This window comes from Melanotaenia boesemani, chromosome 11, assembly GCF_017639745.1.
Source record: "Melanotaenia boesemani isolate fMelBoe1 chromosome 11, fMelBoe1.pri, whole genome shotgun sequence".
Lineage (NCBI taxonomy): Eukaryota > Metazoa > Chordata > Actinopteri > Atheriniformes > Melanotaeniidae > Melanotaenia > Melanotaenia boesemani.
The window spans coordinates 22660469-22677660 of NC_055692.1; the positions used below are offsets into that span (position 1 = coordinate 22660469).

Sequence of the window (17192 nt, forward strand, 5' to 3'; positions counted from 1 at the left end):
TAAAATACCCTAAAAAGGAGGAGCACAACGAAGCTATATAGGCACCGCTCGTTTAACAGTAGCTGCACATGTGCGCAACTCAACGTGTGCCAAGATTACTTATGGCCCGAGTAAGCCTATAGATTAGTCAGCGGAGTCTTTATGAGAAGGTCTCCAGCTCTCTATGTGTGGCAGTTGTTTTATTTCAGTGGGAGAGGGAAAACCCACACAAAGCGTCGTAATCACACTGGAGATCCTGGATGTAACCATGGAAGCGTTTGTCTCCGTCCTCAATGGGCTGCCCGGCCATTCATTTACTGATTGCGCTGAATCAATATTTAGGCTTTTCAATTTTATTAGCTGCTCCAAAGGGGTATTTCTGGCACAGCGCAAAAAGAAATTAGCAGTGGCCAACCACTTTTAATCGTTTACTTATAGTCTCACACAATACGTCTGCTTGAGCTGTCTGGCATAATTGATGAGGTGTATCGCTACTCATTTGTTTCCTTTATTCTATGTCCTATTAATCTACCACTGGTGATAGCAGTGACTGATCTTTTTAAACTTGATTTAAAATAAATCTTATATGCATGTATCCCAAATAAACCGACACAAAGCCATATCATCGCATGCACCTTCAAGTCTTTCTGAAGAATTAATCCCTCAAAGTTTTGCTGGTAGCCACATATTCTTAATATTAGCTCATAACAAAGAACGACATAAATATATAGAAAGAGGGCGTAATATAAATCATGTGACCTTACCTGACACCTTGCTTGGTCTCTCAGTCCAAGATAATTTACTATATTATCTTTAATGCTGAGGATAACATCGGTAAACGATTAGGTCGTCAGCTCCAACTCTTCTCAAACAACAGCAGATAATAACTGCATCATATTGAAAGTAGAGCCACTGAAACGAATATCCACAGCCTTTTAGTTTCCGTGAAAAAGCATCAGATGAAGCGCGTCTGTCACCTAACGGGACTCAAGCTGGTTGAAATAACCAAAACGCAGCAGTGTTTCAGACCCTGTCCTTGCTAATCACAACTCCGGGGTCCGGTGGCCATGTGGGAACTCCTGGTACTGTACGAGCACGGTGCACTGTCCCAACAGAAAGATTAGTTTGCAGCTACTCAAAGACACAGTCTTGTCTCTCGGTCGCTGCCTAATGAGACAAGATGTTTTAATCTCATTTGTCTCTTGGGTGCACAGCATGGTGCGCCTTGTGCTGGCGGACAGCTCCACCCCGAGAGTCCATCAGGAATAGCTCTAGATGCTGTCCAGAGGGGTCTGTTGTTATTATTTTTCACAAAATTGGCATACTGAATTTTAGGCATTTAAAATCTGACTTCATTTAAATGACATTTGAAGTCTGTCCATCGCCCTTTTACAAAAGTTTTACGTTTTTTCTATATTTTAAAATCTAAAAATAGAAATAAAAAATTAGTTCTTCAAAGATGACAACAAATTTCCTATAGCAGATATTTATTTAAAAAAATTATAAGTTGTCTTTCTTTAAAAGGTGTAACATTTGAGGATCTAAACGAGTTTTTTTTTAACTGGGCTGAGGGGAATATGGCTCTTGGATTGTAAAGGTTGCAGACCTCTGCTCTACACTCTGCCACATTTTACAAGCCAAGTCCACAGATAAAGTGTGAGCTAACTTTTATTCAGTCTTACTGGTTCTCCCGCCTGGTTCGAAGCTTGGGATCGTTGCAAAGTAATTTGGCGCCACCTTGGGGTAAATACTGAGGGCCTGCGATTGGGTCCGTTAATGATAACGTCATTACGTAAGTATTCTGTTGACGTGGCGTGAACAGTGGAAACACTAGCAAGTACATAAGATAACAAACGAACGACAAGGTGAAACCGAAGGTAATCCTAAGGAATTATGGAAATTGTCGGAGACAGTTGACCGAACGGTGGTCTTTTTTCAGGTAAACTCAACTGTTGACAAGTATTTTAAAACATAATTTTGACTGCTACTCATTTGACCACAACAAAGCTGGCAAATGTTAGCCAAATATTCCTGTGGGCGCTAGTTAGCACTAGCCTAGCCTGTGCATATGGATATCAGTTTGCTAATTTAGCTGAAGAGTGTCCGATAAATATTTCGCTTCTAGTTTAACATTCACTTGACAGTTAATTTAATCCTCTGGCACAAGGCAACACGTGTACTTCTCAGTATTAACATCTATTGGTCTCACAAACGACTAAAGTAGCAAAAGATTAAGGACTGACAACGGTTTGGTTAACAACAGGTAACTGACATGTTTGTACACCATAACGCTTTTCCAGTATTAATCGCGTCCCCGTGTGCTTAAAACGAAAATGATTACAACAATGTTTATGTTTAATTCAGTTTAGTTATAGTTGTGTTACTATCGTAACTGTGTATATATATTTTAATAGACATTTGGTTTTTGTCATATACTTTAGCATTACAGCCAGCTGCAGTACCAAGGGAGAGGTCATGTAACGTTATCTGATGAGATACGCTGACGTAGGGAAGTACTGCTATTGAATAAACAGAGGACCTTCATATGTTGTCTGACTTATCTATTTTAGTTTGAATTCCCACGACTGTCAGCTGTTTTTTTATTTGTACTGAACAATTTTGTTGTCAGAAACGTAGTGCCTTCTTGCTACCTGTACTGATGTTTTTTCGGATAAACATTCCTTAATTGTATAATAAAATAATGACTAACATTTGTAGCCATCTTGATTTATTTGTAGTATGATTAACTGATGGTTTTAACTGTATTTGAAAGAGTGTTTACATCTGATATTACACTGAGAGATGTGGTGGTCCTTTACTGTGAATCTGAGAAAAGATATTCACTTTAATGTTTGCCCCTTACTTTTAAAACTAGTGACATAAAAGTCACCTGTAGGTATGACCATAGTGTTAAGAGAGCCATCTGTTATTTTGTTTGCACTAGTTGGCCAATGTTTTATTTAAAACACATAAAAAAACTAGCAAAAGAAAACAAGCACGTGGATACTCCACCACAAACGGACATAAGCAAATAAAGAAAACCAACAAGTTTAATTTAATATTTAAAAAGCAACCAAGCCCAGTCATTAACTTGTTGCTCCATAGCTTTAAGCATAAAAACGCCACTAACATACACACACACACATAGACAAACACATACATACACACATTATATATACATGCACATGAATATTTCAACAGGTAAACAGCAACATGGAATTAAATATCAGTGTTCAGTGAAGGAAGTTTGTGTATTTTGTGTGAACAAACCATATATTTTTTATGTTCTCTTCTTTTGAAATAAACAACCTTTTCCTATTTGATTAAAGCAACCTTGATGGTTTTCTAGTGTCTATGCTGTAAAAGGTCCATGATTTGGAACTCAAGCATATGTTTGCTTTTCCTATACAGGGAAGAAAAATGTCGAATAGAAGCCAGCACTATGGATTCCAGTCAGGCACGATGGTGCAGCCTGCCAATGGCGGTCATGTATACTTATTTGGAAACAATGGCTCTGAGAACGACCTATCAGAGGAGGATGGAGAAAGCTTTGGGCCTCGACCACGTGGTAGAGAGAGGATAAAGAGGAGCACCTCCCGAGAGAAATTGGATGATATCATCTACCTTACCAGAGATATCCAGGAAGGGGACACCCTAAACAGCATTGCCTTGCAGTATCACTGCTCTGTATGTCTTTTCGTTCATATTATCTACCTATCTTTCCTCCTCTTGAGAAGCACTCATTGAAATCGTGATCTGTTTTTGTGCACATATTTAATTCCTCTAAACATGCACAAACATTAAACATGGTTTGACACTATAGTTTCGTGGCAACAGCATTTTTTTTGTTTGTTTTTTTTTTTTGCTCTTACCACTTTGCTGGTCAAAACCAGATCCTGATTGTTAAATATTTTAACTCTTTGCATGGATCTAATTAAAGTTTAAATGTACAGCAAAGCGAAATGGCACATTATGCTTGCGTAAGTTATGAGGTTTTCTTTTCTCTACTTTACTCTTTGTTTAAGACAGATTCCTAGAGATCTTTCAAAAGTTGACTGTAGCCTTATTTACACTTTCTGGACTTGAATCAGCTTGACTCGTACAAAGTCTGTGTGTATTTCCACTGTGATCCACTGGTGTGCCCTCATTGTAGCTGGGATTAGTGCATCCTCATAGTGCTTCCTCGTGAAACTAATGACTAAAACAGGTTAAAGCAGTTTTCACACACACAACCACCGATGAGACTTTCAGGAGTAAATTTGAACAGTTCAGTGTGGTCTTGTTCCAGAGTTCTAAGCACATCGGATTGTGGGAGCGAGGGAGCGGGGCTGGAAGAATGTACAAGAGATGGAGAATTTAAGTCATGGAAATAGCTTTCTTTACAAAACATTGAGAATTGCACATAAAAGGTCCTTATTGTGTTATGATTATTGCACATATAGTAATGTTTCTATAATAGCAGGGAGTGAGTAAAAAGCAGTAAAAAGAACAACCTCACCAGTTAACACAAAGCAACAGCAAATGCGCTTTAATATCTGACACATTCATACACTCAGCATTGATGTTGCAGATTTTGCTAGGACCCTGAGCGGAGAATCTTAGCAGAAAGTCCAGAGCAAATGTTGAGACATTTTTCACACATATGCCTCCATGGGTGTACTCAGTCAAACCATGCTTTGGGGGAAAAAAAAAAAAAACATTGTATTTTGTGGAAGAAGTGCTCCATTAAAATGTGGTAACTTTAGCATTTAGAATATTGTCTTTTTTTTTTTTTTAACTGCCTTTTCTAAATCACCACTGTTTGTAAGCTGGTCTGAAATTGTTCTTTTTTTCTGTTATTTGTAGGTGGCTGATATTAAGCGTGCCAACAACCTCTTGACAGAACAAGACTTCTTTGCTCTGCGTTCAGTTAAGATTCCTGTGAGGCGCTTCAGTGTCCTCACAGAGACTCATAACACTGGTCCCCTTAAATCTACCTCCCCCACAGGGGCTAGACATGTGCCCCAGTTCTCACCTGTCATTTCCCTCCCTTCTGAGTCCTCCACAGACTCTTCTTCCTCTTCTACTGACAGCGTGGAAGGGTTTCTCCTGGAGAAGGACAAGGACATTGAGCAGCTGGTAAAATCTACGGGACCATCTCGGAGCAGCCTCAACGAGGTTGTGTCCTCCCTAACGGTACAGCAGCAGCCACTGCTAGGAGGAGTTGAATATAAACCAGTACAGCGAAAGGACCCTTATTATGGGGCAGACTGGGGCATGAGGTGGTGGACAGCTGTGGCCATCATGCTGGTTGTTGGCATTGTGACGCCTGTTTTTTATCTTCTATACTATGAGGTTCTTGTGAAATCTGATGTCAGTCATCATGGTGTTCCTACACAACCTCATGGGAACATCTATCATGAACAGGTAAATGGTAAAAATATGGACCTTCCTGTTGGAGACAACCGTGCAGGGGCTGGACATGGACAAGTGGTCAATGGAGATCTACAGAATCCCGGTTTGGACAATACAGCAGAAAGGGAAAATGCACGACTTAAGAAAACATAGCAGGGCATTGTGATATCACATAGTGACTAGTTTAACTTGGACTGAATAAAAATCTAGGATTTTCCCATTAAGTAGTCTTGACTTATACGTTATAATTGGTTGGATGCAAAGAGTACATTTGCCAGTTATTCTGTCCATCTAACAGGAATTAATAGACTGGTGGTCCAAATTTCTCTGCTAGTTTTGATTGCTAGGTTTCTCCCCCCAATTTAACCAGCATATTCTTTTCTATTATAGCTGATGTGATGTATTTAGTTTCCCATGATGATGCACTTTCAGTCAGCTAAAAGCTAAAATTTTCCAAGGAATCAGAAATTCCATCTTGGTTATGTGAGCATTCCCAAAGAAAACCATGAATTCTGGTTTTGTGTTAAAACAGTTTTTACTCAGTTTTGGGTGGATGTGGGGAGTGTTCACAACTTACCTCTTGTATGTATGTTGTAAAAGTATGACTGCTACCAATGTTGCATTATAAATAATTTATTTCAAGTCTGAACAATAGCATTTACTTACACTATCAGTATTTACTTCAAACCTAAATTATGTACTATATTTTCAATAAAAGTACCTTGAATGTGTCTCTTTTGCTAGACTTGAGAATTTTTAATATTTTTTCCATAATAAAAGCATGTTAGGAATATGAGAAATGTGCAGTATTCCCTCACAGTCATGCTGTACTCATGAACTTTTAGACTTTGTTATATAGCCCTTTTATCACAATGTTCACTTGATTATGGCAAAACATGTTGACAGTATGTGCCTTTCAACCTGTGGAAAATAAATCTATTTTGAGTACACTCTCTGTTGTACATTCTGCACATATTAAGGCATTTCTTATTTACAGTAATATTTCAAGAAAAAGTGTCAAAAAAGGTTACACACAGTAAAGCACAGCATCACTCTGCTAACCATTGTTCCTTCCTTATAATAAACTCTCGATTGTTAAGTAGTGCATGCTTTCTTCAGTATGTTGCTTCACCATCCATGTTCTCGTCACTATCTGCAGCAAAATCTTCACCGTTGTCAAAATAGCTTTCGATGTAGTCATTGTCCTTGGGAAGAAAAAAAAAAAAAAAACAGTACATTAAATCCTTATTCTTACACGACAGGACCGAAACAAAGAGTTCAGCAATTCAACTCTTTGGTTATTTTTAACCAAACCTCTTCAATATCCTCTTCATATTCTTCCTCTTCAATTTCTTCCTCATCCTCATTGTCTTTTTTCTTCTCAGTCTCATCATCTGATTTATCTGGGTTTGTGTCATCTTTCTTAGCCAGTTCCTGAAACATTAACAGGTTTATGCAAGTAATTTACAAGCTTATTATTACATACATATTTTGCTCAGTGCTTATACAGTGCATATGGAAAGCTTTTAGACCCTTTCAAGTTTTCTACAAACTGATACTACATGCTTGGATTTCACCACCTTTGAGATCTTAAAACACATGTCTGCCATATGTGCATCAAATTAATGTAGGAACACATGGACTGCAGTTAAGTTGCAGATGCACTGTATGAGCCACTGATACACCAGATAAGATGAGTCTGAAACTGGTAAGATGTCTGGAATTTTCTAACTGCTTTGTAATTAATTTTGTATACACTTCCCCAACTTCAAGCTCATATGACTGAGTGATGGATACATAGAAACACTGAGACAAATTCAGTAATTAATGTAATGTACAGTTATGGAAAACCAACCAAACAATTGAGGAAAAAGCTTACATCCAATTTATTCAAAACATCTACTGCAGCTTTGCGGGATTTCTTCATATTTTTCTTCTGTGTGCCTGTTGTAGTAGAGACTTTAAGTTAGAGACTTTAAGAGTGTTCAGATGATATCACATCACATACATGGTGGCTCTGACTTACCTGTTTTTGTTTGAGGTTTTTTACTTTGGGGCTTCAGTTCTTTTGGAAAGAGGTTCCAGTCTAAAAAGGTTAATAATATATGTGTCACTTTATTTATTCTTTTTTTTTGTCTTCCTAAATGTGCTCTTTTTCCATGACAATGTTTCTGTAGGTACCTGGAGTCCATTCCTCATCATCCATCTGGCTTTGCTTCAGATATCTTTCTGTGTATTTCTCTACTTCTGTTTAATATGAACAAGAGTAAACTCTGCTTAATACACCATCAAAAGTCATCATATTCAGAAGTGACCACTGATTGCTACTGTGCATTTTTAGAGCAATACATAATATTTAGCAATAAACAAAATTTATGACTGTTATAGCCATGATTCCAAGACATTGCAGTTATTATTCTTACATGGTTTTATGATTACAACGCAACAACAAAAATAGTAGAAGACATTTTGAACATTTCAAATCTACTGCTTGCTATAAATCTTTTCTGTTTAGCTGTACTGAACTCAGAGGCTTGTAATGCTAGACTAAAAGAAAAATCTGTTTAACACCCCAAGATGAGACAGCAGCTGTAAATCAATATTCTGATCCTTTCCTTTTCCTAGGTATGACCCTAATTAAACGTCTCAGTTCCTAAAAGCTGCATTATCTTCCCTAACAGCAGCTCAAATGGTCTTGCTATTGCAATTCTATTAGACGTCAGGTTGGTAATGCACCACTCTGTTCCTCACCTGTTTTGCTGGACTTGATTTTGATGTTATGTGGAAGCCGTTGCATCGTTCCCCTCATCTCCTGTTTTAAAGCCAACATGTATTCTTCATCTTCACCAGCTTTCAGTGGAACTGGTTTAAATTCAGTAGTCTAGAGTAGGAGAGATGATTTGATTAATAAAATAATTAATCTTTTTTAAATGGGTGCATTTGTTTGCCTTTGATCAACAGTGAAGCAGATGTGGCAAGATACTGAAAAGTCATACACTTACTGAGCTACAGCTACTTTAAAAATTAAAAGAGGCTTCAGCTTAAGCACAATAAGATTGATTGGTTTTAGTAAAAAGCTGTACAGAAAAATAACAGCCAAACAGATTGATCTAAACTAATTGAGAGTTTAATTTAAAGCCAAATGAAATGCAAAGTTGGAATCCAATCTCCCAAGAAAGATGTACAGCTTTATAATATATATATATATATATATATATATATATATATATATATATATATATATATATATATATATATATATGAACCCTTTTACTAAAATACAAAGGCTATATTTGGTGTCCCAAATGACTTGTCAAGAATGCTCTTAATCAGCTTAAAGATATATAGGTTTTTACAGTAATTGCTATATTTGTATATCACACAGATTATGCTAATTTGATTTATTAAAATAAAATAACAATAACAATAATAATAATAATAATAAAACCAACATTTTCTTAATTTATTATTATTGTTATTATCCTATTTTGACCTATACTTTTTTCAAAGTCCAGACACATTTCACTTGCTTATCTGAAAGTCAAACTTATGCTGGTGCAACTAGAGATTTGTACGTTTTGAATCACTTTTAGGAACTTTGACCTTTTAAAAGTGATTTTAACTAACTAAATTGTGAGATCATCATTGGCTCTTTGTGAGAGTGTTAATGTGGCTGGTACTTACTGGAAACAACGGGCTGGGCCCCACCCTGGCTTCGGGCATGCTGCCTCTACCGATGCCCAGAGCCTCAATGTTGAAGGTAAATGCAGCTATTCCACGGCCCCTTCCTGCCATGGCAATAGGGAGCTCTTGTCCCTGCAACACAAAGTCCACATGTCTTCCATCAGCGTCACTGTCAAGCACGTGTTGACACCACTGCAGGTTTAATCGTTGTGATTTCTCCGATATTGCAGCATTAGTCAGCACTGACAGGACGTCAGAGACAATCGGGCTCTAACGTTTGATACTCACTAGAAAACTGTTAGTGAATTGCTCCTTATGTGGAGACTTAATATCCAAAAAGCTGAACTCAAGGATAGACACTGTCAATGAGCTCTTACTAAAGCTCTGTTTTTAGATTTAGTTGTCGGTAACATTCAGTTGACCAGTTTTATCACTCGTTCGGAACGTGAACTAAAACGTGAAACCATACAAAAAATATAACTAAATCTAATGATTATTTGTAGAACTTTTACCGCAACCCGGCTTGGGAACGTGCTTGCACTACACAAACTAGTCAGCGTAATGTAAATGTGGCTTTAAATGGCCCCGTCTATATAAGACGTCGACAAAGGCGGGGTTTAAGTATAGCCAATGGTAAGCACTGTATTATACGCCGTCACTCATTGGGTAACCCTATCAGGCTGCTCTCCTCCAACAAGGGTGTGTCGGTGGCCACCATCACATTAGCCTCAATGAAAACACATTACACCTAGCTACAAGGCTAGTAGCGCCTCTCCGCTAAGTCACCTGACAACACAATTCCCGCTGAAGCTTACCTCGACAAGCGCATGACTTGGGATGTCTTCAGCCGACTGGTACGCTCACAAATCGCTTGGAGACGGACTGTTCTGGATCCAAGAGCGATTCTACCAGTCAGAGAACCGAGCCAACATCTGGTTGCTCCGCGGGACACACCAGGACGTGGTGATAGACACAGGTTTGGGGTTGAGGAGCCTACCTGACTACATCGACGCCAAGGGGCTGCTTGGAAAAGACCCCCAGAGAAAAAACCCGCTGCTAGCAATCGCCACCCACGCCCACTTCGACCACTCGGGGGGTCTGCATCAGTTCCAACAGGTGGGCGTCCACAGCGCAGAGGTCGATGCCCTGGCCAACGGAGATAACTTTGAGACGGTCACCTGGCTCAGTGACAGGGAGATAGCCGAGTCTCCCAGTCCAGGATGGAGGGCAAGGCACTACAAAGTCAAGGCTGTGCAGCCCACACACATACTGCAGGAGGGTAGGCACGAGATGCAGCCATTGCAGATATGATTTATTGTGGGGGTGTAAATCTGTGATCAAAAGACCAGGTCATGTAGTGTTTCTTAACCAGGTGAAAGTATTACTATAATGGATTTTATGGGCGCACCTAACTGAATTGCTAGAATTTGCACATTATTCGCTACACCGAGTCATTACCCTGCTCCATGAAATTGGCCAAACACCAAAAAATGACTTTCACACAGGCATGTCCACACAAACCCTACAAAGAAAGATAGTACCTGTGTAATAAGGAGAGGTAAATATTAAGTAGATGTAATCCTATAAACTGATTTAATCCGTTTGACCATGCACAAGCACAAATAGTTTGTTACAAATAATATTTGTGTTCCTTTTACATTTTAGGTGAAGAGATGTGTAACAGTTAGACAGTTATAATACCTTGCTACCTAACATCTGATGGGCTATGATTTCACTGACAACCCTTTTTCAAGGGAGGTCTTCAGTTCAGACTATATGGATTATTTGTGTGACAATGGGACCAAATAGCATTTGTTTTTATTAATAGATGATATCTTGATTCTCCATCCGCAGAGCTCTTCTATTTTTAGCTAATGTTCCCATGACTTTGATGGTTTCTGTTTCTTCCCAGCAGGAAGAAGACATTGCAGAGACATGTTTACAACATACTTATTGAAATCATATGATGCAGCAGCAACGAACATAAAGCAGTGATGTAACCATCACCCATCATCCTGTCAGAGGGTATCCAGATACATTTTGATTAATACTGCCCTGCCTAAAAAGCAGTTACCATGACTACATATCAATAATCTCCAAGTAATGAGCTAAATCAATTTAAAGTAAAACTTATTTTAGATCCTAGAATAATGAGGCGTATTGTTTAAGAGTAAGGATTGAAATATTTAGGGAATTATTTTAAAGTAGAACATCTCATTACAATGATGGTTGTTGTGAAATGCTTGTGTTGCATTTGGGCTGAGCAGCTTTAGATGCTGGAGTATGGTCCAAAATGTAATCTGTTAGTCTTTCTGTATTGTTGGAGAATGTAATTTCTGTGCAGGAAGTCAATACTCTGACTTATTCTGCTGTGTCAGAGCCGCTGCTGCAGTGCAGGTGGAATATCTCATTGCTTGGTGTGCCAGTTGGACCCTTTTGTCAGTCTGTGCAACTTATGCCTGGTCAAGATCAAATTGATGCCTTAGTGAATGTTCCAGACTCAACACAACATATTGATTTAAATTAACTGATGCAGAAACACTGCTTTCCAACTGGCATAATTACAAGGGGCATTTAGTTTGGATGTAAGTCTGGGAATTTTAATGCATATAGCCCCAAGACTACAACTATGTTATGGCTGTGCATGTGAATGAGTTTTAACTTCATTTAACTTTCTTTTTCTCCTGTCTAGGTGATGTCATTAACCTGGGCGACAGACAGCTGACAGTGCTTCACATGCCAGGTCACTCTCGGGGAAGCATTTGCCTCCACGACCGTGACAATAAGTTGCTGTTCAGTGGAGATGTGGTGTATGACGGCGCCATGATTGACTGGCTGCCCTATAGCCGGGTCAGTGATTACATCAGCAGTTGTGAACGTCTGGTGGGGCTAGTGGACAGCGAGCAGGTAATACTGAAACACACTAGAGGGCAGAACAGAACAGTCATTTCAGCTCAAACTGTAGTTCCATTTTTATCTTTCAGGTGAAATAATATTTGATACCACAAGACACTAAATATCAGAATTTGAAATATTTGAAATAAAACTGTCATGTTATGCTGATTATTTACTGCCTCGGGAGAATTCTGCTGCTTACCATAAGAAAATAAACAGCCCAGATTTACTCAGAGAAAAGCTGTGTGAAACGTTCTCTGTAGTGCATACTGTTCATCATCACACACATTAAATACCTGTAAAATCCAACAGGTTGACCAAGTCCTGCCAGGGCACTACAACACTTTTGGTGCTAAGCGGCTCCATCGGATCGCGTCTGCATACATCAGCAGAGCTGGAACATGCCCTGCAAAGTTCTCCACAATCGCCTGGAGAACTCTGGCCGGGTTGGCGCTGCGAGCATCCAACCCTCGCTGTGCCTGCTAATCAGAGTGGATCACGGAGCTGGAGGAAGCACAAGTGCACACACAAATATGTTTTAATAAGAAACTGAAATATTTAGGGGTGGTACCCCTCTTTTATCTGTAACTTGATGTAATGCTGTTCATTCACTTATGTAATCCAGCTAAATCCATATAATTGCCAAACTTGGTGTCAAATGCCCTTTGGGTTACATAAGTCAATAATCAGCTTCATGTAAAGCATATAATATATAAAGTATTTACAGTGATATTCTGTTATTTGCTGATGAATATGTATATGTTGGTCTTAGTATGATTATATGTATGGGTTTTATACTTTATGCAGATGTGAAATTATTATAGCACAACAATGGTACAAGAGCGCACTACAAACAGAACAGGGAGCTTTGGATCCTCTGAGGCATGTGAAACAGTATATACGGCCATAGCTTTTCTCTATGCATATTCCAATGCTCAGTGAAGACCCAATAATGACTACCTCCTATGTTTGGGAAGGTGCTTTGTATTGACTTATTTACAGCTTTGCGATTGAAACACTGACAATAAAGAGTCTGTTCTGTCAGCCTTTCTTCATTCTTCTTACTGCACAGACTTCTGCAGCTTCGTTCACATTAGTGTTCCTCAGAGGGATTTTTATGCACCAGAGAAAAATGAAAGCAGAGGTGGACAGAATATGGTCCAATAATTAATTCATAGTTCAAGTGCTTAAACAACGTTTCTGATCTGACTGAAAACTCCAACTGCACTTGACAAAAAAAAAAAAAAATCTGTGTAATCTTAAAAAAAAAACAAGATTGATACAGATGTGAAGGAAATGACACAGTTGTAAGTTGATAAATCTTTATTATGTTATATTATTTAAATATGAGATTTCCACATTTCTCATTTTATGTTCACCCTTTTTAGATGGTGTACATGCAGAACACTAAAGCCTGCTAAAAAGGGTGACTTGCAAGGTTATAACATTCAATGTTATTTATTCCTAACAGTTAAATATCTGCACATTATTTGTTATTAGCATAATCACGGTTCAATACAGCTGCATTTATAAAATCAATAGTATAACAAAAGACAACAAGAGGTTTATCTGTTAACTTATAAAAATCGATTTACAGTAACAATGGCTGTTTTTCAAGCACGAGACAAATCTTTGTAAAAATGGTTGACATGTGAGTTCCAAGGGGGCAACAGCTTCAAAGTCCACAATTATCAGCAGAAACAGAGGAAAAAAGGAAGGATGCATTTCCAAAACACAGCCAACATAAAGTAGTTTCCAAGATTTTTTTCTGTATTCATACTAGTAGAATAATGGATGTTTTGCATGTTGCTGGACTTCTCACAGGTAGGAATCACTTTACAATGACAACCCAATGCAATCCTGTAGTGAAGCAGAATTTAATGTATGGTTTAGGTTTTAAATAATACTTAAGATTTGCTTTTGTGTAAGGATTTACTACTTTATTCCAATGGCAGTTTAAGCATGTAAAGACCAAAAACACATATTTTTGACCTTGAAGAGATTGCAGTAATAATCAGATTGCTAAGTAGAGTGTTTGCATTAGGCAGAGCTTTCACCAGATTTGAAAAGATCATTAAACATTTTAACTGTAAGTTAAATCATGCATAAAACAAAATGCTGCATGGTCATTTTAGGAGACTCGTAGATCATGTTTTATGTAAATAATTAATAAGTACATTGAAGCAGATATCACAGTACAGGCAATAAACAGTAACCCTTCCCTCGACATGTCAGAGTTTCTATCATCAGAAAGCTTTTCCCCTATACTGTACGCTCATTTTGCTTCATGCTCACTGGTCTCAATGGCACACACCGCAAACCTTGACATCAACAACCGATCAAAATAAAGCTGGTTCACAGAGAGAGATGACTTCAAAACACTTGAGTGGCAAGGATTTCTGATGCAGAGGGCAAAATCAAACCATTTCCAGTTTTACAGTTAGATTAAAAAAAAGACAATAAGTATAGTGTGGTGCATATCCAAGCAAGTCTTTAATTCTTAGCAGTACTTTCTCCCAAGAGCAGGACCATCATTTCTCAAAGCCAGGAGAGTACCCCCCATTTTCACAACTGTGGAAACCCAAAGTTCCCTGCAGTGATTGTCAACTGTCTTTTTTGTTAGATGACATTCCAGTTTGACCCAGGAGGGTCTGTCATGACCTATCTCTGTCAAAGTATGCTAACAGAATCCTGCTCACATGGCCAAGCAGTTTGCCTGAGTTTAGTTGACATGTTAAGCCAGTTAAACCAGGGTTTAATGAGCACTGCTGCCTTTAAGTCTGTCAGGAAACAAGTTCACACCTGACTTTGGAGCCAGTTACGTGGGTCAAGTCTGGCCCTAAGGTTCCTTAGGCTGCGCCGAGCTGGGGATGGCCTTGAAAAAGGAGCTCCCTCAGATGACTCTGGGCTGTGGCTGCCCTCGCTATTGCTGGAGCTATTGCTTGAGGTGGAGCTGGAGCAGGAGAGCGTAGTCTGTGTGCTGTGCTGTGACCGAGGTGAACGAGAGGACGTGGGGAGAGGAGTGAGCAGCGATGAGGGAGGAGGCTGGTATGGGCACAGTAAGGTCCCTCCTCCTCCGTATCCCCTGCCTCGAAGGGTGCTGAGCTTAGCGTCCAATGAAAGAGTACGTGGCCTCAGACGGGAGGGGGAAGATGACAAAAAACAGAAGTTTGAGGAAGGCTCGGGCCAGCCATGGTGGTGAGAGCAGGGGCTGGTGCTACAGTGGCTGTCGCTGTCTGATGTCAAACTTGCATCTGATGACAACAGACCCAGTTGCGGGCAGCGGTGAGGACTCGCGGGACTCCGGGGAAAACGATGAGGAGTGCAGGGGCTGTGGCCAGACAGGCGAGAAGTACATTGTTGACGGAAGCCAGTGCTTTTTGTATTGTTCTCCTCAAACATAGACATCCAGGTGGGAGATGTGCCCAGCTGGCTGCGGAGTTCCAGCTCCTGCATCCTCCGAGCCAAGATGTCTGACACAGTGCTGCTGAGGTCATCTGATGACTCAATAACTGCAAGATGGAAGCAGCAAAATCATTATTATGCTTCGAGAGAGCAGGCTTGTAACGAGATCAGTAAATGATTTTAACTTTAAACTTTTTTAAATAAATAAATATATAAACATTTAGAATATTTCTCAGGCAATGACAAGTTCAGTGTTATTACTAAATCTACTCTTAAGTCTACTTGTATATGCATTCTGTTTGGTGTATAAACAGGTTTGCAGTTTGTGAAAAGCAAATTTCAAGCTGAAGCAGCAACATGACATTTAAAACTTGATCTTGTTGCAGTTATTACAGTAAGCAATTTTATTTCAAGTCATGCATTGTTCAAGGAGAAAAACTTCTCTCAGGATCTTCCTATCAGCATGGATCTTAATTTTGATTGCTTATCATAATAAAACAGACCCAGTCTGGTAATGTTTAGCAGCATCATCTTGCTAATAAGCTGAAGCAGGTCCTTATTTTTCTAATTTGATCCAGCAACTGTAACAGAATCTACATGAAGCCCTACACCTGCTACTTCACCTGTCGTTGTAATAGGAAGAGAGTAGAGCACGAATCTCAGCGGACACAGCGTTATCCTGCAGCAGCAGACCCTCACAGGAGGGTGTGGCAAGAGGGGCTGCCAGGAGAGGGTTAAGAAACCATGAAGAGAAGTTGGCAAGAAGGAAAAGGGTGGGGTGGACAGGTGTGTATTGATGGTCATGGCAAAAAAATTAGTAAGGTTTTGTGTGTGTTTAATGTATGAGAGAAGAAAATCAAAAGGTTCACTCAATGACAAGGATGTTTCATCCATTAAAATGAAAGTTTATGAATAGTTTTGATGAATAATATCACAAAAAGGAATAAGGAAGGACATAACAGTAAATACCACAGAACGGTGGATTTGAGACAAAGGGAAAAGCAAAAAGGACAAAAAGAAACAGAAGACAGAGTAAATCAGCTTGTCAGATAAGATCCCTTCTTTCTACAGAACAGAGAAGTAAAGCAGAATGTGAGTTTGACATATTGCAGAGGAAAATGTAATTGTGACAGCACCTCTCATGCACATGCATCGAAGCAATTAAAAGTAAACAGACACATGCGGTGCAGGTGCGGTGCCTCCTTTACCTGTTAAAAACTAACCAGAAATGCTTTTGATTGTATTTCCACAGTACATAATCATCTACATGACTCACCCATTTCATGGTAAAGAGATCCCTGTTTTGGTGTGACAGGAGCTGGTTTCCTTGGTGACGGAAGCTCAATTTTCATCACGTCATCACAGCATTGCTTCCACTGGCCTGTTTAATGCAACAGATTGTTATCTTTAATAAGCTATTTAGGTCAGATCGAAAACATGCAAAACTAAAGTTAATGTTCTTTAGAGTTCTTAAAGCAATGTTGTAAACTATGTGCACTTGCCTGTATTTAGTGGGTGTATATCACACAAACTTCCTGTGCTACAGCATAAACACTTACTCATATCGTAGAAGTGCTGCCAAAAAGCTTCCATCCATCGGTGTGTGTCCTCCCGGCTGTCTGTGGTCAAAGTGTGCATGACCTCCTCCCCCCCATACTGGTTACTGATGCAGATATTCTGAACTTTGCTGTGAGGGTCCTTCTCTGACGCACGTATTCTGGTCTCCTGAAACAAAAAATAGCAGCAAAGAACACTTGTGGTCATCTGCCATGCCATGCCCACAGCTGGGAATGAATGCCAGATCTCCTGAATGAACAAAATTATATGCTGCAACA

General features: G+C 39.3%; 4 protein-coding genes across 9 annotated transcripts in view; 2 read left to right on the top strand and 2 right to left on the bottom strand.

The window, feature by feature from the left end:
- Positions 1–1792: 1792 nt before the first annotated feature.
- lysmd3 (LysM, putative peptidoglycan-binding, domain containing 3) lies at positions 1793–6323 on the top strand. The gene is made up of 3 exons (XM_042000231.1): positions 1793–1918; positions 3391–3666; positions 4825–6323. The coding sequence occupies exons 2-3, from the start codon at positions 3400–3402 to the stop codon at positions 5524–5526; spliced, it is 969 nt and encodes a 322-aa protein (XP_041856165.1). The 5' UTR covers positions 1793–1918; positions 3391–3399; the 3' UTR covers positions 5527–6323.
- Positions 6324–6423: 100 nt separating this feature from the next.
- Positions 6424–9625, bottom strand: polr3g (polymerase (RNA) III (DNA directed) polypeptide G). Its single transcript, XM_042000232.1, has 8 exons — positions 9346–9625; positions 9058–9189; positions 8125–8254; positions 7555–7620; positions 7400–7459; positions 7253–7317; positions 6688–6807; positions 6424–6578 (listed from the first exon to the last, which is right to left on the bottom strand). The coding sequence occupies exons 2-8, from the start codon at positions 9166–9168 to the stop codon at positions 6489–6491; spliced, it is 642 nt and encodes a 213-aa protein (XP_041856166.1). The 5' UTR covers positions 9169–9189; positions 9346–9625; the 3' UTR covers positions 6424–6488.
- Positions 9626–9751: 126 nt separating this feature from the next.
- On the top strand, positions 9752–12996 carry mblac2 (metallo-beta-lactamase domain containing 2). The gene is made up of 3 exons (XM_041998300.1): positions 9752–10336; positions 11750–11964; positions 12265–12996. The coding sequence occupies exons 1-3, from the start codon at positions 9895–9897 to the stop codon at positions 12436–12438; spliced, it is 831 nt and encodes a 276-aa protein (XP_041854234.1). The 5' UTR covers positions 9752–9894; the 3' UTR covers positions 12439–12996.
- Positions 12997–14205: 1209 nt separating this feature from the next.
- Positions 14206–17192, bottom strand: part of rtkna (rhotekin a) — a 50484-nt gene continuing 47497 nt past the window's right edge. For 5 of the 6 annotated variants that reach the window (XM_041999594.1, XM_041999593.1, XM_041999595.1 and 2 more), the window contains exons 9-11: positions 16917–17082; positions 16634–16738; positions 14206–15464 (exon numbers count right to left, since the gene is read on the bottom strand). In XM_041999594.1, coding sequence (XP_041855528.1) covers positions 14749–15464; positions 16634–16738; positions 16917–17082 — 987 coding nt within the window. In that variant the 3' untranslated portion in view covers positions 14206–14748. Of the gene's footprint in view, positions 15465–15980; positions 16078–16633; positions 16739–16916; positions 17083–17192 lie in introns of all 6 variants that reach the window. The other variant, XM_041999598.1, reaches the window with a different exon arrangement.

Bases quoted from the DNA above. Each gene is read 5' to 3' on its own strand.
- mblac2 (XM_041998300.1), top strand. From the start codon at position 9,895: ATGTCTTCAGCCGACTGGTACGCTCACAAATCGCTTGGAGACGGACTG. The intron at 10,337-11,749 runs GTAGGCACGAGA...TCTCCTGTCTAG, and splicing joins CACACACATACTGCAGGAGG to GTGATGTCATTAACCTGGGC. The intron at 11,965-12,264 runs GTAATACTGAAA...AAAATCCAACAG, and splicing joins GGCTAGTGGACAGCGAGCAG to GTTGACCAAGTCCTGCCAGG.
- lysmd3 (XM_042000231.1), top strand. From the start codon at position 3,400: ATGTCGAATAGAAGCCAGCACTATGGATTCCAGTCAGGCACGATGGTG. The intron at 3,667-4,824 runs GTATGTCTTTTC...TGTTATTTGTAG, and splicing joins CCTTGCAGTATCACTGCTCT to GTGGCTGATATTAAGCGTGC.
- polr3g (XM_042000232.1), bottom strand. From the start codon at position 9,168: ATGGCAGGAAGGGGCCGTGGAATAGCTGCATTTACCTTCAACATTGAG. The intron at 7,621-8,124 runs GTGAGGAACAGA...CATATTAAACAG, and splicing joins AATCAAGTCCAGCAAAACAG to AAGTAGAGAAATACACAGAA. The intron at 6,808-7,252 runs GTAAGCTTTTTC...TTAATGTTTCAG, and splicing joins ATGTTTTGAATAAATTGGAT to GAACTGGCTAAGAAAGATGA.